This window comes from Neolamprologus brichardi, chromosome 3, assembly GCF_056152115.1.
Source record: "Neolamprologus brichardi isolate AB-2024 chromosome 3, ASM5615211v1, whole genome shotgun sequence".
Classification (NCBI taxonomy): Eukaryota; Metazoa; Chordata; class Actinopteri; order Cichliformes; family Cichlidae; genus Neolamprologus; species Neolamprologus brichardi.
The window spans coordinates 28,301,132-28,325,000 of record NC_142106.1 but is presented as its reverse complement, the minus strand read 5'-3'; the positions used below and the strand labels follow the sequence as shown (position 1 = coordinate 28,325,000).

The 23,869-nt window shown below is 41.0% G+C and overlaps 1 protein-coding gene across 1 annotated transcript; it reads right to left on the bottom strand.

Annotated features, from left to right (window-relative positions):
• Positions 1 to 4,749: 4,749 nt before the first annotated feature.
• On the bottom strand, positions 4,750 to 23,116 carry LOC148104128 (uncharacterized). The gene is made up of 13 exons (XM_087839276.1): positions 23,059 to 23,116; positions 19,576 to 19,596; positions 18,698 to 19,015; positions 18,263 to 18,574; positions 17,828 to 18,139; positions 17,376 to 17,681; positions 12,156 to 12,470; positions 11,721 to 12,032; positions 10,919 to 11,051; positions 8,278 to 8,528; positions 8,048 to 8,163; positions 6,078 to 7,344; positions 4,750 to 5,798 (listed from the first exon to the last, which is right to left on the bottom strand). The coding sequence occupies exons 1-13, from the start codon at positions 23,114 to 23,116 to the stop codon at positions 4,750 to 4,752; spliced, it is 4,770 nt and encodes a 1,589-aa protein (XP_087695402.1).
• Between the last annotated feature and the right edge of the window lie 753 nt (positions 23,117 to 23,869).

Genomic DNA, 23,869 nt, shown 5'->3' with positions numbered 1-23,869 from the left:
TGGGGCTGGACGGCCAACACGTTAACGAGCTAACTGCGCTAACACACTAGTTCCCACTCATGTAATTGAACATTGCTGGCACATCCAACATACTGTTTTACTTTAGTCCATGACGCGCTTACCTTCAGGGTCATACATCACATGAAAACCAAAATAGTTCCAAATGCCAGATCTGAATGAGGGTGGGGGAGGTTCAATTTGCCATGTTGCAACAAGAGCTTAACTTCTGTCTCGCTAGCTTGCCCTGCGCTCAGTGAATCTGTGTTCGACTACTCCGCCTAGGCTGCACTGTCGAGCGCAGATCCACTGAGCGCTCAACACAGACAGCACCGTCAGAAGGAAAGTTGATAAAATAAATTAAAAATGCTGTATTGTTCGATACATATGCGTACCGAACCGAAAGTACTGTATCGAACGGTTCAATATCAATACGAGTATCGTTGCACCCCTAATATATATATATATATATATATATATATATATATATATATACACATATATAAATACAAAGACATATATAGATAAAATATACAAAAGGGATACATAGAATAAATAGGAATAAAAATAAAAAATAAAAATACAAGTGAATTGAACATTTCAAGTATGGAGTCTATTGCACCGTTGACTATTAACAAAAAGTATTGCACAAAAGGTAATTGCACAGTGAAGTGAAGAGGCACTACAGCTTAGTTGTTCCCCCCTCCTTTGTCCTCCTGTTTCCCCTCCCTCTCCCCTCCAGAGAGGCGTTAAACAGTCTGATGGCGTGTGGGACAAAGGAGTTTTTAAGTCTGTTGGTTCTTGTCTTTGGGAGAAGCAACCTGTCGCTGAACAGATTCTTCTGGTTGTTTATGGCCGTGTGCAGAGGATGCCCAGCATTGTCCATAATGTCCAGCAGTTTCTTTAGTGTTCTTTTCTCTGCCACTGTCACCAGAGTGTCCAGCTTCATGCCGACCACAGAGCTAGCCTTCCTGATCAGTTTTTCCAGCCTGGATGAGTCCTTCTTTGCTGTGCTGCTCCCCCAGCACACCACAGCATAGAAAATTACTCCAGCAACCACTGACTGGTAAAACATCCTCAGGAGCTTCCTGCAGATGTTAAAAGACCTCAGCCTCCTGAGGAAGTACAGTCAGCTTTGGGCTTTTTTGTACAGGTGCTCTGTGTTGCATGACCAGCCCAGTTTGTTGTCCACCCACAGCCCGAGGTACTTGTACTTGTTGACCACCTCCTCCCCCTCTATCTGAACCGGCAGTGGACCTGCTCTGGACCTCCCAAAGTCCACAACCAGTTCCTTAGTCTTTGAGGTGTTGAGTTGCAGGTGGTTTGTGTGACTCCATGCGACAAAGTTCCTCACCAGACTTCTGTACTCCTCTTCCTGATCATCCCAGATACACCCCATGATGGCTGTGTCATCTGCAAACTTTATGCATTCACCTGAAAGGAAGCTCCATCAGTGTTTAGCCCATCTTCTCAGTTCAAAAAGCCAAAAAATGCAAAAAGGTCTGATAAGTTACCTCAGTGCAGGGCTCTAGCCTAACTTTTTGCCACAGTTGCACTGGTGAGCCTAACTTTTTTTCTTAGCTGCACCAGTACAAAAGTTAGCTGCACCCAAATTTTTCAACCACATCGCTTAACACCGCAGCTGTGCATGTTTACTTTAAAAAATGCTGTCCATACAGACAATATTGATTTGTAAATGATTAACTAACAATCTTGTCAACACAAAGTTCTTTATTTGGAGCACATTTATACAAGAAAGCTACCTTATCATATTATTTGGACCATAAGGCGCACGCGATTATAAGGCGAATTAAGCAAAACCAAACAGTTGGGTTAAAATCAGGTGTTAGCCATTCAAGAATATTCCACTTCTTTGCTTTAATAATGTCCTTGGTTGCTTTGGTTGTATGTTTTGGGTCTTTGTCAAGGAAGTGCCAAGAGAAAATGAGCAGTGTAATTAAATCTTTAAAGATGATGAAGAAAAGGATCATTCATAACACAGCCAGCCTTTTTCGTCCTGCCTTATGAGCAGCGTCACAAGTTGAACAAGTCTGTAAGTCATTTCTAGTAATCAAAACAACGTGTGGGTTTATTTATATAGGAGTGTTTCCGGAAACCTTCTGTACAGCATAAACTTAGGCATTATGATTCTTAAAACATCCTCATTCAGTTCACAGGAAAAGAAAAACACTTTGTAAAATCTCTGTGACTTTGAGTGGATCTGGATGAAAATTTCTACTGCAAGACAACAACAAAAGAAAAACTAAACAAAAAGAAAGAAATACTTTATCTTAAAAAATGCCAAACAATTCACATGGTTATATGGTCACCTGCAATGGATACTGGAAGAATTTATTTAAAACACACACATTGAAAAATCCTTTCCTATTCCTCTGATTCCTATCATCTAAGCAAACTTAAGCACATTGTATTCCAATCATTGTTTTCTTGTACTCACACGTACCATTGATTCAAATCCACGCTCATGTGTCCAGATTGATTTCTGTACTAGAAATAGATCAGTGACATTTTCATTGGGAAACTACCAGGCTTTGTGACCTTCACTTTACCGGGCACTGACAGCGATTCAAACATCACCTGCAGAGGTGAAAATTTCACTCATTTTACCGTGTGTTTTTGGAAATTGAGTAATGTAAGTGCTGACAAAAATAGCACACACACACACACACACACACACACACAGATCTTTGTAGTTGACTATATTTATTTGTATTTAAACATTGTTCTTTTTTATGCATGAAACAGCATTTCAGACATCATAACAAATTTCAAACACTGACACAGGAGAAATATTTTGTAAAATACAATTTATACACCCAGGAGACTATAGACTATATTGAAGTGATGAAAACAGCTCTAAAAATCATCCATTCAATTTTAATTTTGGTGTCATTATTTTTTAATTATTTAATTGAATCAAAAGTAAAAACTTGCCTAAGTTGACTATTGTGGAGCGACGGGACTTCTGGTAATTGTTTTTGGACGGATCCAAAATGGAAAACTGCTGTTAGAACCCCCTTTGTTAGATTAGATCAGAATTTAGACTGTTTTCTCATACAAAGATTTTCATAACTCAACTCTCCCTTTCTCTGTGAAAAAGGTGCCCAAACATGTGTGTTTTAATTGATTGATTCTGGCTGGGTTGCAGAGGATCAAATACTTTTTTTACTCAATTAAATGCAAACTGATTTGTAACTTTTGCATAATGAGTCTTTTTTTTTTCTTTATCTATTAAAATGAAACCGCCATACTTATTAAATACAGTTCATTTCTTTGTAAGTAGAAACGCACACACCCTTGTAACCTGTTTTCTGTCTTCCTGGTTTCTTTTTTTTTTCTTTTTTTTTTTTTTTGCATATCTGTTACACTTACATGTTCCAGATCATCAAATAAATTACAATACTAAACAAATAATATTAATCTGACTGAAAACAAATAGCATTTTTTAGCAATTATATGTCGTGAACTAACCTCCAGATTTTTCTCTTGGTCTTCAGTGGCTGATGCAACAATACCCCTGAAGATGGACACACATTTTTACATGTAGGTCCATAAATGCTGACACAGAGAGAGCTTATTTTCAAATTTTGGTTTGTACATTACAACAGTTATTTTTTAAATGAAACAATTCAGATTCAGCTGAAGGACAGATTCTCAGCTTTGATTCAGTGGATTTAAAATCAAGAATAAAAATGTGAGGAACTAAAGCACTTTTTAACACGATTCATTCACTCTAGGGGTTCAAAAGTAATTGGACAAATTCAATAATTTAAAATAAAATGTTAATTTTCAATGAAAGCCTGAAGCCTTAAAATCATGGACATCACCAGACGCTGGGTTTCCTTCATTGTAATACTCTGCCACGTCTTTGCTGTTTGTTTTGTTTTGTTTCTATGTTCATTGTGAAGGAAATGTCAAGAAAAAATGAGTCATGTCATGTCATCTTTAATAATGAGGAAATAACTCGTCATAACTCGACAGACTTTTTTCTTCCTGCCTTATGAGCAGCGTCACAGGTTGAACAAGCCTCTATGTAAGTCATTTCTAGTAATCGAAACAATGTGTGGGTTTATTTTTATAGGAGTATTTCCAGAAACCTTGTTTACAGCATAAACTTAGGCATTATAATTCTTAAAACATCCTCATTCAGTTCACAGGAAAAGAAAAACACTTTGTTAAAGTTCTGAGACTTTGAGTGGATGTAGATGAAAATTTCTGCTGCAAGACAACAACAAAAGAAAAACTAAACTAAACAAAAAGAAAGAAATACTTGATCTAATAAATAATATATTTTTAATTTATTAAATTAAGAGCTTAAAAGATTAATCAGTGTAATTAAAACCTTACACTGATCAAATTTGCATGCCAAATATCCTTGAGCAAGAGCATGTGATGGAAGCAGTTACATAGAAAATGTATAGCATGCTGGTATGGTAACTATGGCATAGTGGCAAGTTGCTTTGAGTGCTATGAGGAAAAAAGTGCCATATAAAAACAAACCTATTTACCCATCACTGTAATTTGAGAAACTCGAAACGGCAAAATATTTTCTATTTTCAAATTTAGATCATTTAGTTTCAAAATGTTGAATCATTGTCTCATAAATATATTGGAGAGAAAGATGCAATTCCCCTCAAATATAAAAAATGACGTAAAAGGAAAGTACTAAATTACTATTGAAGTAAAAGTATTTAAAGTGTGTATTCAGGTACAAGACTTAAGTAAATGTGTTTAGTTATATTCAACCAGTCCAACGAATACATGGAGCAACACAAGAAGAACACAGAGAGAGGTGAAGTGAGTGAAGTGGACCAGGTTTTCACCACTATCAATTTTACTGTTACCTGTGGTGGAGGTAGTGGTGGGGACAGCAGTGGGGACAGTGGTGGGGACAGCTGTAGGGAAAATGGTGGGTGTAGTAGGAAGGACAGTGGTGGGGAAAGCAGTAGAAGAAGCAGCAGTGGGGACAGCGGTGGGGACAGTAGGAATAGCAGTGGTGGGGTTACTAGAAGGGACAGTGGTAGGGACAATCATGGGGACAGTGCTGGGGGCTGGAGTAGGGATAGTGGTGGGAACAATAGAAGGGACAGTGCTGGGGACTTTAGGAATAGCAGTGGTGGGGCTACTAGAAGGGACAGTGGTAGGGACAATTGTGGAAACCGTGGAAGGGACAATGAGGGAAACAGCAGTAAGGGCAGTAGTGGGAACAGTAGGAAGTGCAGTGGTGGAAACAGTGGTGGGGACAGTTGAAGGGACAATAGGGGAAACAGCAGTAGGGTCAGTCCTGGGTAGAGAAGTAGAAGAAGCAGCAGGAATAGTAGAAGGGACATTGGTGGGGACAGTGGTTGGGATAGGAGTAGTAACAGTGGTGGGGACAGTGGTTGGGATAGGAGTAGGGGAGGTGGTGTGGCTAGGAGTAGTGACAGTAGGTAGGGCAGTGGTGGACACAGTCGGATGGACAGTGGCGGGGAAAGCAGTAGGGACAGTGGTGAGCACAGCAGTGTGGACAGCAGTGGGGGCAGTAGTTGGGACAGTGGTGGGGACAGTAGAAGGGGAAGTTGTAAGGACAGCAGTAGGAACAATTGTGGGAACTGTGGTGGAGACAGTGGAAAGGACAATTGTGGAAACAGCAGTAGGGAATGTCGTGGGGCCCGTAGAAGGGACTGTGCTGGGGGCTGGAGTAGGGACAGTGGTGGGGACAGTGGTGGGAAAAGCAGTAGGGAGAATGGTGGGAACAGTGGTGGGGACAGTTGAGGAGACAATAGGGGAAACAGCAGTAGGGTCGGTTGTGGGGACAGAAGTAGAAGAAGCACTGGGGATAGTAGAAGGGACAGCAGGAGAGACATTGGTGGGGACAGTGGGAGTAGGGGAGTTGGTTGGGCTAGGAATAGTGACAGTGGTGGGTCCAGCAGAAGGGACAGTGATGGGGACAGTGCTGAGGGCAGGAGTAGTGACAGTGGGGGGGACAGTAAAAGGGACAGTGGTAGGGAAAGTAGTAGGGAGAATAGTGGGAACAGTGGTGGGGACAGTAGAGGAGACAATAGGGGAAACAGCAGTAGAGTCGGTCGTGGGGGCAGAAGTTAAAGAAGCACTGGGTATAGTAGAAGACACAGTAGGAGGGACATTGGTGGGTACAGTGGGTGGGTACACCATCTCCCCTACTCCTGGGATAGGAATAGGGGAGATGGTGGGGCTAGGAGTAGTGACAGTGGTGGTGCCAGCAGAAGGGACAGTGTTGGGGGAAGTGCTGGGGGCTGCAGTAGCAACAGTGGTGGGGACAGTAGAAGGGATAGTGGTGGGGAAAGCAGTAGGGAGAATGGTCGGAATAGTAGGAAGGGCAGTGGTGGGGACATTGGTGGACACAGTCAGATGGACAGTGGCGGGGAAAGCAGTAGGGAGAATGGTGAGAACAGTGGTGGGGTCAGTGGAGGAGACAATAGGGGAAACAGCAGTAGGGTCGGTCATGGGGACAGAAGTAGAAGAAGCAGTGGGGATAGTAGAAGGGACAGTAGAAGGGACAGCAGGAGGGACAGTGGTGGGGACAGTGATTGGGATAGGAGTAGTAGAGATGGTGGGGCTAGTTGGGAAAGGAGTAGGGGAGATGGTGGGGCTAGGAGTAGAGACAGTGGTGGGGTCAGCAGTGGGGACAGTAGGGAAAGCAGTGGTGGGGTTACTAGAAGGGACAGCGGTGGGGACAGTACAAGGTGCAGTTGAAAGGACAGCTGTAGGGACAATTGTGGGAATTGTGGTGGAGACAGTGGAAGGGACACTGGGGGAAACGGCAGTAGGGACAGTCCTGGGGGCAGGAGTAGGGATAGTGGTGGGGAAGGTAGAAGGGACAGTGTTGGGGACAGCAGTAGAATAAGCAGCAGTAGGGTCAGTTGTGGGGATACTAGAAGGGACAGCAGTGGGGACACTAGAATGGACAGTAGTGTGGGCAGTAGTTGGGACAGTGGTGGGGACAGGAGTAGGGACTATTGTGGGAGCAGTGGTGGAAACAGTGGAAAGGAAAATGGAGGAAACATCAGTAGGGACAGTGGTGGTGACAGCAGTAGAGACAGCGGTGGGGACAGCAGTAGTGACAGCTGTGGGGACAGGAAGAGTTGATGATCTTGGACAGGTGAAATAAAAGTCAGTGTCAGGGCCCAACGAGGTGAAGGTAACAAAGTTTGGTTGAGTGCCAGTGACGGTGTCCTTGATCCAATTTTGGTACTGTGACACACGAGTGAAGACTGCAGGTCTTGCACAGTCATCATTAAAAGTCACAACTCCACTCTGGAGCCATTCAAATCCATCCATTGTCATTAGTTGTCCCCCTAAGTTACCCTGTGAGAAAAGAAAGATCAAAGTTCTGAAGGCAGAGAAATACCTTTTAGTTACACCTGTTTCTTTGTTGATCCTGCTAAAGCATGAATATTATGAACACTAACCTAAAATGCAGTTTGCTTACCTCACTCTAAGCTATTATTTTATTTATGAGTCTGTAATTAACTTTAATAGTCACAAAGACAGTAACAAAATGAAACAATCAGCCCACATCAAAATGAAAGGGGAGTCTCTAAGTAAGTGTGAACGATTTCTACAAGCTGCAACTGGATAGCTATCAAACCAATCACAAATATATTTTTGATTCGCTTATATGTTAAGAGGAGGCTTCTTCAAGGACAGAAAAAGCTAAACAGACACTGAAGTACTAGTACTAGTCCTTACTAGTCCCCATTGAGAATTAATTTTAAAGCTTGTTTTTGTGGTTGACCTGTTGCACTAAGGCACTCAAGTGCATTTATGACTATGATGCCGCTGATAAAAACTTTCCCAGAAGTTTCGATAAGATATTTTTTGTGTATCCAACTGTGCTGAAACTCGATTGAGTAATAAATCATCTTGGTTGAGTCGTGAAAGCTAACAGTCTATATTATCAGTAAGGTTGATACAATAACAGAAAAAACAATAATCCAATATGAAAGTAACACATAATTCTCACAGCACTAATCAAGGAGTGACATTATACATGAATCTTCGGGATCACCTGACATGAATCCTTCTCTCCAGCGCTGAGCCCAGCACAGATCATATTCTCCATGACCACTTTGTCACCTTCATAGTAGCACTGACACTCATTATTTCCCACTACTGGTACATTTACTTCACGCAGGATGTTCAGGAAGGAATCGTTAACGAATTGTAAAAAGAAATAGAAGAGCTTTAAAAAAAAACCTGTACATTCCTAGAAAATTAAAGAATATTTTATATACTTACCATTTTCACATAAATCAGTAATCCAGCTGCTTGTCCCACTGTGGAAAGTGCTTTTTGCTGAGGCTAAGCAGACTGGTTGAATGTAGTCTGTGAAAGTCACAGGAACTGACAGCTTCAGAAGACAAATGTCATTCTCATGTGTGTTGTTGTTGAATTCGGGATGGCAGATGATGTCTTCCAATGTTCGAGACATTTTGCTGGAGCTTAAATCTGACTGGTTGTGGCAGCCGAGATGGACCTCTGTCAGGTTACTAAATTTAAAAATTGTGAAAAAGAATGGTTTGTTGTTTTTTTCTTTTCTATTAGCTTGATTTGGTCAAGATCACATTTCAAACCAGGTACTGTTCATGTGATCTTGAAAATGGACACATCAGTGATTTATTTTGCGAAAATTGAATCATTACTTTCAAAGCTCTTTTTTCTCTTTGTGTGTGTGTTTCTGTGTTTGGGGTTAATTATTGGCAGGGATAATGATTTAAAGATATCTGTGATATTTACTATTATTATTATTATTATTATTATTATTATTATTATTATTATTATTATTATTATTATTATTAACAAACAGCTAGGCTAGCCTTTCCCCATTGTATGTCTTTATGCTAAACATTTTGGACAGCAGTTACATCTCAGATTTGGACAACCTCCAGAAGTGATCTGCTTGATCCCATCACAACAGTGAACTCACATGGTCTGCCACGTCACACTGAAGGTCCAACGATTCTTGTTGCCCTAAAAAATTGTTTCTGGAAATGTATTTCTGTAGAGTGAATTTTTTAAGATATTAAAAACTCCTGACCTTCAGAAAATAAGTAGAATGATAACCTGTAAATCCACCGACTTCACTGACAAGGTCCAGAAACTTACCCTGGATCCGGATGAAACCATGGTGTCCTTTGATGTAGTCTCTCTCTTCACTTGCATACCCACCACGGAGGCAGTGGAGACTGTCAGAAAACGACTACAAGAAGACAACTCCTTGGAGGACAGGACCAACTTCACACCCGATCAGATTTGCACACTGTTAGACCTCTGCCTCACCACTACATATTTCAAATACAACGAAGGCTATTACAGACAAAAACATGGCTGTGCCATGGGCTCCCCCGTGTCACCTATTGTAGCCAACCTTTACAAGGAGGAAGTGGAAAGGAAGGCTCTTGGCTCTTTCAAAGGAAGAGTACCCAGCCACTGGTACAGATATGTAGACGACACCTGGGTCAAAATCAAGACACAAGAAGTGGAATCCTTCACTGCGCACATCAACGCTGTGGATAAAAATATCAAGTTCACCAGGGAAGACACAAAGGATGACTGTTTGCCTTTCCTGGACTGCGCTGTGCACATTGAAGAGAATGGCAACCTCAACATCGAAGTTTACCGGAAGCCCACACACACGGACCAGTACCTCCTGTTTGACTCACATCACCCTCTGGAACACAAACTTGGAGTAATTAGGACCCTACACCACCGGGCAGAACATGTTCCCTCTAAGCCTGAAGGGAAAAAGAAGGAACACACACATGTAAAGGAAGCACTCAAAACGTGCGGCTATTCTAAATGGGCGTTTTTAAAGTCAGCAAAGAGGCACAGAAAAGAAGATCAGACACCAGCGAGGGAGGATAAGAAGGACAGACGCAACAACATTGTCATCCCCTATGTAGCCAGTGTATCAGAGAAACTCAGGAGGGTTTTCTCCAAGCATGACATCCCGGTGTATTTCAGACCCAGCAACACACTCAGACAAAAACTGGTTCACCCGAAAGACAAAACGCCAAAACAAAGACTTAACAATGTGGTGTATGCTGTACAGTGCAGCGAGGAATGCCCAGACCTCTACATTGGAGAGACCAAACAGCCACTTCACAAGCGCATGGCACAACACAGAAGAGCCACCTCCACTGGACAAGATTCAGCTGTCCATCTGCATCTTAAGGATAAAGGACACTCTTTCGAGGATGCCAATGTTCACATTTTGGACAGAGAGGACAGATGGTTTGAAAGAGGAGTGAAAGAAGCCATCTATGTCCACTGTGAGCGACCATCTTTGAACAGAGGCGGTGGTTTACGACACCAACTCTCTGCCATCTATAATCCAGTTTTGAGATCCCTTCCCAGACGCCTTAACGCCCACTCACACCCTGGGCCATCTGACCTCAGGAATTCGCATGATAAGGTGGGGCCAGGTTTCACAATGAACTCACCCGAAACTCTGGCTGATTGGGACCCACACCCAGTTCCACACCTTGGCTCAGGCGATTAGAGGATCATCAGGGGGTCCTTTTGTCCCTCTGTGGGGGGACACTCCCACTAGGTTTATATCTGGGACTCTCCACCATTTGACCTTAGAACTGAAGAAGCCTCTCGGATGAGAGGTGAAACGTCTTCAAGTAACTTAAAGAAGTCCAGACGCTTTTCTTTGCAAGCTCCTTCGACTACGATGACCTGGATGACTGAGAACCTTCACAGACATAACCTGTAAATCTTAACCTCTTAAGCCCCAAGCCTACCTGATCTCCTGCCTTTTGCCCCAGTATCAGGGGGTGTTGGAGTTTAAGAGGTTAAGCTAGATGTAAACCGAGGAGTAATGGTCATTTGCAACATCATCACACAGAAATTTAAATTGGCAACAGTGACTTACTGTGATATGCAGGAAGCAGCTGTCAGCACCCACTGGTTGGTGATTAAGGACCCCCCACACCGAAACTCTCCGTTGTGGCTTATAGTGACCTGCCAGGGCCAACTTTCTGTGCTTTCCACAGCCCTGCCGCATGCTGGCAAAACAAAAGATCACAGCTAACTGTAAAAACTACTTTTCCATGTCACAAGGGGTCGCCACAGTAGGTAGCTCGTCATGTTTTGTTTAGCTGAGTTTTATGCTGAATGTCCCTCCTGATGAAAACCCAAAGGGGATAAATTATAGATAACTGTAATAGGCCCATTTCACTCTAGTCATTGGTCATGTTGTACACAAACACTGACATCACCACAGCTCCCTTCTAATGATAGAAGCAATGAGGGTGTGTTCCTGCAGCAACGTGGGCTGAATGAGGAGCCTCTAGCGCTGTCCCACAGTTTAAATATCTGCAAACCAGATCAGCATCATTTAAGTTCCAGCTGTCATCAAAGACTGTTCCCCAGATGTTATTGTGATAAATTTCTACTCTGCATCAAGTCGATCCAGCTAATCTGATTTGACCTTTTAAGCACAAGTCACAAGACAAACTACTTTTTTAATATATGTAACTTACATTAAATATACACATACATATAACTTCAAGCACTAGGTGCAGTGACTCCCAAGCTTTGCAAGTGGCTCCAGCTGATCCCAGAAACAACATCGGAGATCTATGTGGCTCTATGTGAAGGATAGACCTTCCACATATATGTCTGACACTAAAGACACCATGAGGAAATTGTTCTCTATCTAAACGTTGTCTCACCTGAACAAATGACACTAACGTCGTAGTGATGTTCACTGTAGTAGTTTCCCCATCCAGAGTGTTGACATTCAGTTAGAGAACTTTCATTTCCTAAACAGGTCACATCACCAAGCCAAATCTGTCCAGTTCCTTCACCAAAGTAAGCAAGTCGTGGAGCCTCTAGTGCCGACCCACAGTTTATCTGTCTGCAAACCACATCAGCATTGTTTAGGTCCCAGTTAAAATCAGAGACTGTTCCCCAGATGTTATTGTGATAGACTTCTACTCTGCCAGAGCATCGAGTCGATCCAAAGCCAGCTAATCTGATCAGATCTATCAGGCAAAGGACATAACAAAATTTTGATATGTTAATTTTATTATAAAGGAAAGATTTCTCATTTGACACACACGAATAGGCTGATCTATAATGTCTTGAATATTTAACAGTTTTCTCACCTGAACAGATGACACCAGCATCCTGACCATGTCCACATCTGTGTGATCCAAATCCACTGTGTTGACACTTAGTGAGAGAGGTTTCAGTACCTGAACAGCCCACATTATCAAGCCAAACCTGTCCAGTTCCTGCACCAAAGTAAGCTGAATGAGGAGCTTCCAGTGCTGTCCCACAGTTTAACTGTCTGCAAACCACCTCTGCATCATGTAAGTCCCAGCCATTATCACAAACCGTTCCCCGTATGTTATTGTGATAAATTTCTACTCTCCCAGAGCATCGACTCGATCCAGATCCAGTTAAGATCATTGGCACAGCTGAAAACAAAACACAAAGATAAGGTTGGGATAGTTCATACAATACTTTTAATGTCCAAGCACAGTGTAAAGTCTAATTGTTGAATGTTGTCATTGTGCTTCTTAAATTTGTAAGGTCTGAGTTCAATCTATAGGATCAAGATATTCCTTTGAGGCTTTTATTGCAGATACGTTCTATCTGGAAGATCTGTTTCTTGTGACGTTGCTTCCTGCTTTTATGATTCTTTTGGTGAGCAGAAAGTCATGCATACAGAGACACATGCACACAGAGAGACACATTCTCACACACTCACTCAAACACACACGCACACACACACACACACGCACACACACACACACACACACACACACATTCTCACATGCATACAGATGTTTACACATACACACACATAGTGTGTTGTCTTAGAACCATGTGGGAGGTGCTTTGCTGCGATGTGTATTATGTGAACTGTTTTCCCAATAAAAGGCAGCAAGCGGAGGCCGTCGTTGGGGTCATTTTGCGGTAGGATTCAGAGTGCTTTCTGAGACACCGGCTGGGGCCTCCCTTGCTAGCAAGTAAAAGATGTTCATCTTGTTTTTGTCGTTAACGAGAATAAGTCTCTAGACTAGCGAGGCTTGTGGAAACACAGACCCAACACACAGTTACCCCAGTTTACAATATTATTTCAAATGAGATAACACTGACGGTTAAAACAGATGGATTAACAAGCTCCATGTATTTGTTGGGCTCGGTGTCTTTCCTCTGGGTTAGACCACATGTTAGCTCTCTGCCAGGCTGCTCTCTGCTCTGTTCCGGATCTTCAGGGTATATTGGGCACTTCAGATCATTAGGAAGACAGACCAGCTGGTGTCTACTTCCCTGAGATGTTGGGCAGATCCTTGTCTCTAGTATCATCCCATTTCTTCCATGTCACTTTACTCAGATTTGTCTGAATTTTCTTGTTTGTTTGTTTGTTTGTTTGTTTTTAAACTCCAGGACACTTCTTGTGTGGCAGCCTGTTACAGAAGCTCTATTCATTTCTGTGTCCTTCCTAAAACTTCCCCTTCTCCCTAAACAACCAAGTGCCACATGTTACTATATCATTTTTTGGATTGGCTGACATGGTAAACTTTAACACCAATAGGGAAGGGGTGTTTTTCTTTTTCTTTTTTCAATTGCAAGCGGAGAGTGTTTGTTAGCGCCGTCTGTAGAAAACGCAGTTTTTACCGTTCTTCCCGCTGTAAACACCACTGTTTTGTTCAGAAAAAACCATTGCGTGTATTTTTTATCATAACTCTGGTTTTATGTGGCCCATCGACACAATTCAAAAACTGGTATATAGTTTGAAGTCCGCACTTTCGACCCAAGTTGAAATGGAGACTCAGAGTCGCTACATCTTGTAGCTGTGTTGTCTGAAATTGGTCATGTGATTTTTAGGCGCCGGTGCGTCCCTCGACCCCAGAGGGTTAAGAACTGTTTTGAGTCCACTGTTTGGGAGATGCTCTGTGACGACCACTGGGAGGACATTGACAGCTTTGTGACCTGCATTATGGATTACATTAACTTATGCATGGATAACACCATACCCACCGTGCAGTGCTTTTCTAAACACAAACCTTGGATCACCAGAGAAATAAAAGCCGTTCTCAAGCAGAAGAGGAGGGCCTTCACCTCTGAAGACAAAGAGCAATGGAAAAAGGAATAGAGAGAGCTAAAAGGACTGATCAGGAATGGGAAGGACAGCTACAGGCAGAAGATGGAGAACCAGCTTCAGTAGAACGATGTTAGCAAATTCTGGAGAGGCCTTAGAACCATATTGCGCCACAAATAATAGAACTCTGCCTGGGGGGGCAGCCACAGTAGCCAATACACATCCAGCACACGGCTCCAGCTTGTCTCTCTCAACCATCCAGGTTACAAGAGAACTGAGCAGGATTAAAGCCAATACCCTAATGAGCTCATCACTGGACCCGCTTCAGTTTGCCTATCAGCCTGGAATTGGAGTAGATGATGCCATCATTCACCTCCTACATCATTTCCTTTCTCACCTGGAGACCGCTGGGAGCACTGTGAAAATCCTGTTCTCCGATTTCTCCAGTGCCTTCAACACCATTCTTCCCACAGTCATGAAGGAGAATCTGGAGAACACAGGAGTGGACCATCACCTCGCATACTAGACTACCTCACCGACCGACCACAGTATGTGAGAACTCAGGACTGGGTCATCAGCAGTACGGGGGCCCCACGGGAAACGGTTCTGGCTCTGTTCCTCTTTACCATCTACACTGTAGACTTCTCTCACAACTTCACTCAGTGCTTCCTGCAGAAGTTCTCTGATGACTTTGCAATAGTCAGCCTCATCACTGATGGGCAATACAAGGATTACAGAGAACTGACCCAAGGCTTTGTGGACTGGTGCCAGCAGAACTACCTCCAGATCAACACTGAAAAAAACCAAGGAGTTGGTGGTAGACTTCTGCAGGCACAAACATCCTCCACTATACTAAACACAAAAGGTATGGACATTGAGGCTGTGGTCAGCTACAGGTACCTTGGGTTCATCTGAACAATAAACTGGACTGGACTCATGATTCAGATGCTCTCTACAGGAAAGGGCAGAGCAGGCTGTACCTGCTGCAGAGACTCGGGTCTTTTGGAGTGAAGGGCTCACTCCTGAAGACCTTCTATGACTCTGTGTTGGCCTTGGCCATGTTTTATCGTGTGGTCTGCTGGGGCGGCACCATCTCAGCCGGAGACAGAAAGAGACTGAACAGGCTGATCCGGAGGGCCAGCTCAGTTCTAGGATGCCGTCTGGACCCAGTGGAGGTGGTGAGTGAGAGGAGAATGGTGGCTAAGCTGCCATCCCTGTTGGATAACATCTCCCACCCCATGCAGGAGACTTTGACAGCACTGAGTAGCTCCTTCAGGGTCAGGCTGCGGCACCCACGGTGTGGGACAGAGAGACTCCGCAGGTCTTTCCTTCCTACTGCTGTCAGACTCCACAACAAGAGACTTTACAGATTACCACATATGCACAGACAGACATACACACACACGTGCAATACCACTGAGTGTAATTTTTCTGACAACATATTATTCTGTTGTATATAGTATTTTATTCTATTGTATTGTCATGGTGAGTGCTGTGTAACAGGCAGGAGGTAGGGCCCAAATGTAGGACTCAGAAATTGAGTGATTAACTAAAGGAGGCAGCTTTATTGCTGGAGAACATACAAACATGAAATACCATGGAACTAAACTAAAAACATGAATCTCCAACTAAAAAACTGAGAAACTAGAAAACAAACCAAGAAACAGCAAGCTAGAATATTACTAGAAACACGGAGGCAAAACACAGCAAGGTGAGGGAATGACATGAAACAGTGCAAGGAAAACACAGGGCTTAAATAAACACTATAGTAATCAGGGAATGGGAGACAGGAGGGGAACACAGCTGGGAGAAATCAGACTTAATGAGACAAGGGAAGTAAAACCAGAAACACTGACATAAGACACAGACTTCCAAAGTAAAACAGGAAACACACAACAGGCACAGAGGCATGGACTTGACACTGATCAAAGGGAACACGGAAACAAAACCTGGCAACAAAGAATAAAGGACTAGAGCTAGAAATACAAAACAGAAAGCAAAACACTTTTAGTCAAAACATGAGGAAATAAAAGTACAATACTCAAAAAACTGGGTCACCAACCTAGGACCATGAGATTTATATAGTAAGTTATTCTTTTTATCTTATTATAGTTTATGGTTTTTCCTCATTTTTACTGCTGCAACTTTGCACTGTCCATTTTCTGGTGTAACACAACAAATTTCCCATGTGTGGGACTAATAAAAGTTTATCTCTTATCTATCTTTTCCATCTCCTTCTCAGGCTTGGCCTTCACATTGGGAAGAACCCTGATCTGTTGCCTAGGGTATCGTGCCATAGACTCTAGGAGTGTCTAAAAGTGTTATACTGTACATAACTGGGTGAAGAGAGCCTCGATGTGAAAGCAAATGTATGCTTACTTTGTAACCTTGGTTCTCTGAGTGAGAGACTATCTCTCCAGCTTTGAGGTGAGCAAGCTTAGAGAAGGAGCTGAGTGTGAACTCGCAACCACGAGAACAGACCAGACAGCCATAGCAGCTGGAGAACTCTTGCTCGCTGGCCTGTTAGTGTCAGATCACAGCGAGGTCCAACTGAGCGCGTAAACCTGCAACTAGTGGACAATACGCCAGAGGGATAACAGTCTGCAATAGTGAGCTCCTGGAATTGTTTGAACAGGATGCTTTGTGTACAACTGGGAAGCCAGTGAGTGAAAATGGCAATGCAAGGGTTAGCAGAAACTTAGCAGGGAGCCACAGCAAAGAACCACTGGCAGCATAAACCCACAAGACTGCAGCCAGCATTAAACTCACTGCAGTTTTTCTGTTTAAAAAAAACCCCCAAAAAAACATTTTTATCAGGGGTAACAGAAATTCTGGGAGGGTGCTCTCCCCACAATATTAAACAGGTACACACTGTCACCACACCGTACCACACAAAGTACACAACACATTCCCTGTACATATGGAATATATAATGTAGTGGAGGGATTTGAAATGCAATAGAGAACTGCATTGTCTCTGTCTCTCCAATGTGCATTTGAAAATTTAAAAAAAATGGTTAAAATTGTTTCTTTAATTTTTTTAAGCCCCTAAATTAATCTATGTCTCTCTGAATCGCAACTGCATTTACAGAGAATGATGGAACACTTCATTACCGAAATCCTACAGAGTATGGTTACTGTACAGCTTAATTTGACTCCTCACAATGAATGTAATCTAAAACACACCAATGAATGGATGAAAAAGCTCTAAAATAGAAAAGTTACATTTACATGGCATTACTTGACATTGAGTAGATAATCCAAATGTATCTCACCTGAACAAATGACACCAGCATCCTGACTGTGTTTACAGGTATTTGCTCCAAATCCACTGTGTTGACATTCAGTTAGAGAACCTTCTTTTCCTGAACAGCCCACATTATCAAGCCAAATCTGTCCAGTTCCTGCACCAAAGTGAGCTGATCGAGGAGCCTCTAATGCCGTCCCACAGTTTAGCTCTCTGCAGACAACTTCAGCATCATTTAAGTCCCAGCCATTATCACAGACTGTTCCCCAGATTTTATTGTGAAAAATTTCTACTCTGCCAGAGCATTGAGTTGATCCAGCTAATCTGATTGGACCTTTTGAGCATAAGTCACAAAAGAAACCATCATTTTGATATATGTGCCTTACACGTGCCTTGTTTTTTTTTTTTTTTTAAATGTATGACACTGAACAGACTATGAAGCAAATTGTTACATATCTAAAAGTGTTCTCATTTTGTCACCTGAACAGATTACACCAACATCGTAGTAATGTCCAGAGTAGTAGTTTCCCCATCCAGAGTGTTCACATTCAGTTAAAGAACTTTCATTTCCCGAACAGGTCACATCACTGAGCCAAATCTGTCCAGTTCCTTCACCAAAGTAAGCAAGTTGAAGAGCATCTACTGCCGATCCACAGTTTATCTGTCTGCAAACCACATCAGCATCATTTAGGTCCCAGTTATAATCAGAGACTGTTCCCCAGATATTTTTATGATAAATTTCTACTCTGCCAGAGCATCGAGTCGATCCAGAGCCAGCCAATCTGATCAGATCTATTAAACATAAGGCATAAAAATATTTTGATATGTTCTTTACATTATATAGGAATGATTTTATATATGACACACAAGAACAGAATGACTTATGATGTTGTCAATATCTAACAGTTTTATTACCTGAACAGATGACGCCAGCATCCTGACCTTGTCCACAGCTGTGTGATCCAAATCCACTGTGTTTACATTCAGTTAGAGAACTTTCAGTACCTGAACAGGCCACATTATCAAGCCAAAACTGTCCAGTTCCTGCACCAAAGTGAGCTGAATGAGGAACCGCTAGTGCCGTCCCACAGTTTAATTGTCTGCAAACCACCTCTGCATCATTTAAGTCCCAGCCACCATCAGAGACTCTTCCCCAGATATTATTGTGATAAATTTCTACTCTGCCAGAGCATCGAGCTGATCCAGACCCAGCTAACCTGATAAGATCTATCAGACAAAGGGCATAACCATTATTTTATATGTTCATTACATTTTATAGGAGAGATTTCATTTGTGGCACACAAGATCAGAATGACTTATAATGTCTTCAATATCTAAATGTTTTCTCACCTGAACAGATCACACCAGCATTCCGATCATATCCACATTTGTGTCTTCCAAATTCACTGTGTTGACACTCATTTAGAGAACTTTCGTTTCCTGAACAGTTGACATTATCAAGCCAAATCTGTTCAGTTTCTGCACGAAAGTGAGCTGATCGAAGAGCTTCTAGTGCCGTCCCACAGTTTAATTGTCTGCAAACCACCTCTGCATCATTTAAGTCCCAGTTATAATCAGAAACTGACATCCAGTTATTATTGTGATAAATTTCTACTCTTCCAGAGCATCGAGTCGATCCAGATCCAGTTAAAATGATTTTGGCTCCCTCTAAAAAAAACAAGAACAAAGAACATAAAAGAAATGTGGTGGATACAACATACCATGCTTTTCATACTGAATCATAGTTGCCCACACAGAAGTAAGAACCATAAGACACAAAACATAAAAAGAACGAAGAAAGCTTTCTCAAAGAAATGTTATTACGCATTATCATTTTGATAAGCGTATACATCGTTGCATTATTTTTATGAAAAATATTGTACTGCTGATGGGAGAGCTATGCTTGAAAATTACTCACAACTTAAAATTATTTACAGTAGGCTATAACACTACAGAAAATTTCTGCTCAAAAACGTATACTCTTTTTTTGTTAAAACTCATTGCATCTTAGTGCTTAGTGTTAAAATTGCATGCTAATCTCAGGAAAATTACATAACACATGCATTGTAAATTTAGGAGTTATTGCATACTAAGTCACTGGCTCTATTATAGAATGCAACCGATGATGGTATTTAGTATTTTTCTCTTGTTGCTGTAGAGCTGACATCCAGAAACGTGTTCCAAAAAAAACATGAAAGTTAACGAAGATAGAGCTTTTGTTTGCTCACCAGGCAGCTTTGAAGCACAACCTGAAAAGCATAAATGAAAGACAAAAAAAAGTTTAGTTCAGATAAAGACATATCTTCATATCACACATAGTTATTTGGGCAGGACCTCTTAAAGTTGTATTGTTATGCATTGTGTACCCCAAGTATCTATTTAAAAGGGGTTAATACATTAACATACACACCCCACTTTTCAGTTAGTTATTTGTAAAAAATGTTTGGAATCATGTATGATTTTCGTTCTACTTCTCAAGTGTACACCATTTTGTGTTGGTCTTTCACTTGGAATTCCAATCAAATTGATTCATGTTTGTGGCTGTAATGTGACAAAATGTGGAAAAGTTCAAGGGGGCCGAATACTTTTGCAAGCCACTGTAATAACTTTTGATGTTACAAAGCAGTATTTATAAAGAGAAAAAGCCCTCTTTATTTTAAAAAGGTAATTTCAAAAGAACTTGTATTACCACCTCCAGGTTCACTGTTCTAACACATATGCCACAACTATCACATCCTTGTTTTCGCTTCAGCCACTGCCCCAGTTGTGTTCTGCATGGCCTGCCGGTACCTATCAATTGCTTCTGTAGTCCCACAAGCTAATCAAGCCCCATAGGACTCCTTCTTCAGTCTAGTGACTCCCTTCACCTCTGGTGTCCACCATTTGGTTCGGGTATAACCACCACAACAGGCACCAACCACCTTGTGGTTGCAGCTCAGTGCTGCGACTTCGACAATGGAGATGCTGAACATTGAGTCCATTCTCACTTTTTTTTCTCATCACCTTGAGGCTGAGTGTACCACACCCTCTACTTTGGGGCAATAGAGATTGAGAATGTGACGTCATTCAAGGGTAAAACCGCAAAGAATTCTGGGAACTCGTGGCAAGAGGTACTAGCGCACGCAGGCTTTCAATTGAAATCAGTCACACAGCGATAAAAAGAAACACAAAAAACTGTCAAGAAGCTGTTGTATTATTAACTGCAATAGCCGGTCGCATGACAGCCACGGGAAGCCGACGGGTAAAGAGATCGTTTTTTTTATCGGATTACGTCGTTGAAGAGAAATTATTTGAGCCATGTTTCTGAAGTAAAAAGAGGCGACAGATGGCCTGGATTACAGCCATTCAAAGACCAAATATAACGTCCCAGAACTCTCCAGCTCACAGGTTAGTCTGCTCCAAGCATTTCCACAAAGGTCAGTGTTTTGTAGTAGTTAATACGTAATTTTTCATAACATAATTGGTGATATAGGTTACAAGCAAGTCTGGCGCTGAACAGAAATTGTGGCGCTATGCTATCACTAATTGCCCAGTACGATTACAGCATACAATATTATTGTCACTGCTACATTTCTGTAATGCGAACCAGAAATTATTTCCTCTACTAATTAATTACCGTTGAGCTCAAAGGTCCGATTAATAAACGGTTAACGATTGTGTATTTATGAAGACGATTTGTGAGACTGGTAAACTTATGATAGGTACGATGGTCTTTCGTTCTACACGGTGCATTTCAAGTCCTGTACCCATCCGTCGGTAAACTGTTCCTGGGCTTGTTGCAGTGACCTGAATTTACTGAACTTCATGAGTGTATGCACTCACTCCAAGAACCGTATAATTATAAATATGAGCGTGGTGAAAGTTGGGCAGCACGCTAACGTATTTTGTCCACTCTGTGTGCTCATAAGGGTATAACCCTTTCACTCCTTTGATTTTTTCCTCGTATCTTTTCTTTGCCTTTTCATCAAGTCTGTCTTTGTACGGACCGGCATTGTTCTCCTTCGTTTTGTACATAACTTTTTTGGGGGGCAAAGAAAAAGCAAGAAGGTATTGGAACCGGAGAATGAACGTTTTGCGGTGCTGCAAATGCTTGCATTTGATGCGGTACTTGGATTGTTTTGCCACGAGTTACCGGCATGCAATGCGCGAAAGTCACGTGTTCTGTCAATCTCTATTGCAAAATGATCACTGCATTATTTGACATCTTGATTCACCACAGTAATTTTGAAGGTGTCAACTGATCTCAGGTGGTCACAAGCTTGGTCTCAGTCATTGAAACAGATATATAGATGGCAGACAATTTGAAAGCTCATTGGACATGGTCATGGTAATTTTGGTTGTTCTGTGATGTTTTCCCTAGTACAAGTTTTTGTAGTGTATTAGGGTATTAATGCTGATTAATAACGCTGACAGCCCTAATACACTACATAAAGAGCATCAGTTTATTTTTCTTGGTGACACATAGTTTGGGTTTTTTTCTGGTCAGGTTACCAAGAGGCCATTTTCAATTGCAGGGTGCACTTCTACAAACAGATTGCATAGTCTAGTATGAGTTATTGTGATGTTTTAGCGATAGATGCAAGCCAATACTAACCAGTTTAGGTAACTTGGTTTTGAGCTTGTGGATTAAAATGTTATTTTAAGGCTCTTCTTTGTTAAATAAATATGTTCCTGTTGCTATAGTTCCTTATGACTCTTACATTTAAAAACATATTTGTTTTTTACATAGCTGTGATGTCGTAAGATTCTTTCTGAGGAACGTTATGGAATGTTTTTCAAGAGACGCACTTTAAACAGATGACTCATAAACTACAATAGTAGTTTTAAAAATACAGTTCATTGTTCAAAAATAGCTTTATTTTTGAATAAAGCTATTATTTTAGCTTATTGCTCTGATTGAAAAGAAAATGTATAGTACATACAGTGAGATCAACCTTAACTTAGTTTTATTTATTGAACACTAAATTGTTTGTGTGTATGTGTTTATATATGTATATACAGTAATTAGTTAGAAATTAAAATATACTTAGCATAAAATAATCTTGTCAATCTATCAAATGGTAGTCAAATACAATTAACATTAAAAAAAACTTTAAATTTTACATAACCATTTAATTTCCAATAAACAGATGGTTTCTATAAATATTTGACAGGAGTGAAAGGCATAATAACAACATAAAAAATCATGTTCATGTTACGAAAAAATTGTGAGCAGTAATAACATAAAACACTAAGGCTGACGATATACAAATTAATTGCGTGTAACCGATATACATATTTTTGTAATGTTAATCTAGCAGGTTATTTTTTTTCAGTGTATTTACTCAAGTATTACTGAAAGTGATCATTGTAAACATGAACAGTGCAAAATATAACCTACACAGCTGGTCTGTTTTAAACTGAAATTTTAACCTTGTATATAAAACTTTTAAGGAAAGAAAGACTGAACAGAGTCAAACACAATGATATTTACAGAAGTCTTCAGGCTTGTGAAATGCAGATTTTAATCAGTGATTGAGTTTAATTAATTTGGTTTGTTAATGTTATAACATTGGATATTTATGACAATAATACAGTATCGGAAAAAATATTATACTATATAATATAGTTTACTATACAGTGTAGTATACATTTGTGCCTATAATTATTCTTTTACATCTGCTCCAGAAAAACAAACTATGTAATGAGAAGAAACAATCTTTTTTTCTCACCTTTGAAAAAGAGTACGATCATCACACTGAACCAGCACACAAGCTGTTGGAGCGCCATTGCTAACTGCAACTACAACCATTGTCTTAGACTTTAAAAGACAAAAGTATATGCTCAGCTTCTGTGATCACGTTTTACCGTAATCAACGCCTACACTTTGTGTAGTTGATGAGGTATTTAATAAAAGATAAAACCAGAAGAACCAGACGTCATACTTTGTCTGAATGCAGTGAAGGAATGCATTTACATGTCTAGATAACTGAGACACAGTTGGAAGGTAACCTGGTAAGCTATGATTGAGATTAAGAAGTCTTAAGAATAACATTTAATTAACTTTTTATTACTATCTTTGTTCTGGTTCGCTATGGTAGTGGTTTTTGTTGTTATCATTCAGGTCTGCTTCTTATTCATTGGTAACTTTAAAGTCAATGAATAGTTAAGTTTCCAGGACTTCCGTGAGTTTCCCCCTACATCTAAATTTAGCCTCTTGCTCTGTTCTACTGGTGTATTTGTGGGCTGGCTGTTCCCGCTGCATGGGCCCGCCTCCAGGCAGAGCTTCTGTTTTCTTAAGGCTGTAGCTGTCACACTTGTTTCCTGAGCTACAAACAACCTTCAGGTTGAAGATTCAATCAGTTTTTTGGCAAAGTGACTTTTATTATATATAATTTATTAATATTTTATAAAAAGCATCATTGACATTAACTTTTTAAGAGAGCTCTGACAATGAGGGGAGCAGAAATTGCAACAAATTTAAATTATCTGTGAAGGTTCTCAGTCATCCAAGTCATTGTAATCTAAGGAGATCGGAAAGAA

Excerpts from the sequence above, each read along its gene's own strand:
- LOC148104128 (XM_087839276.1), bottom strand. The coding sequence starts at position 23,116 with ATGGCGCTCCAACAGCTTGTGTGCTGGTTCAGTGTGATGATCGTACTC. Across the intron at positions 12,033-12,155 it reads TGCTGGTGTCATCTGTTCAG|ATCTGATCAGATTAGCTGGC; the intron begins GTGAGAAAACTG and ends TTTGCCTGATAG. Across the intron at positions 11,052-11,720 it reads CGTTAGTGTCATTTGTTCAG|CATGCGGCAGGGCTGTGGAA; the intron begins GTGAGACAACGT and ends TTGTTTTGCCAG.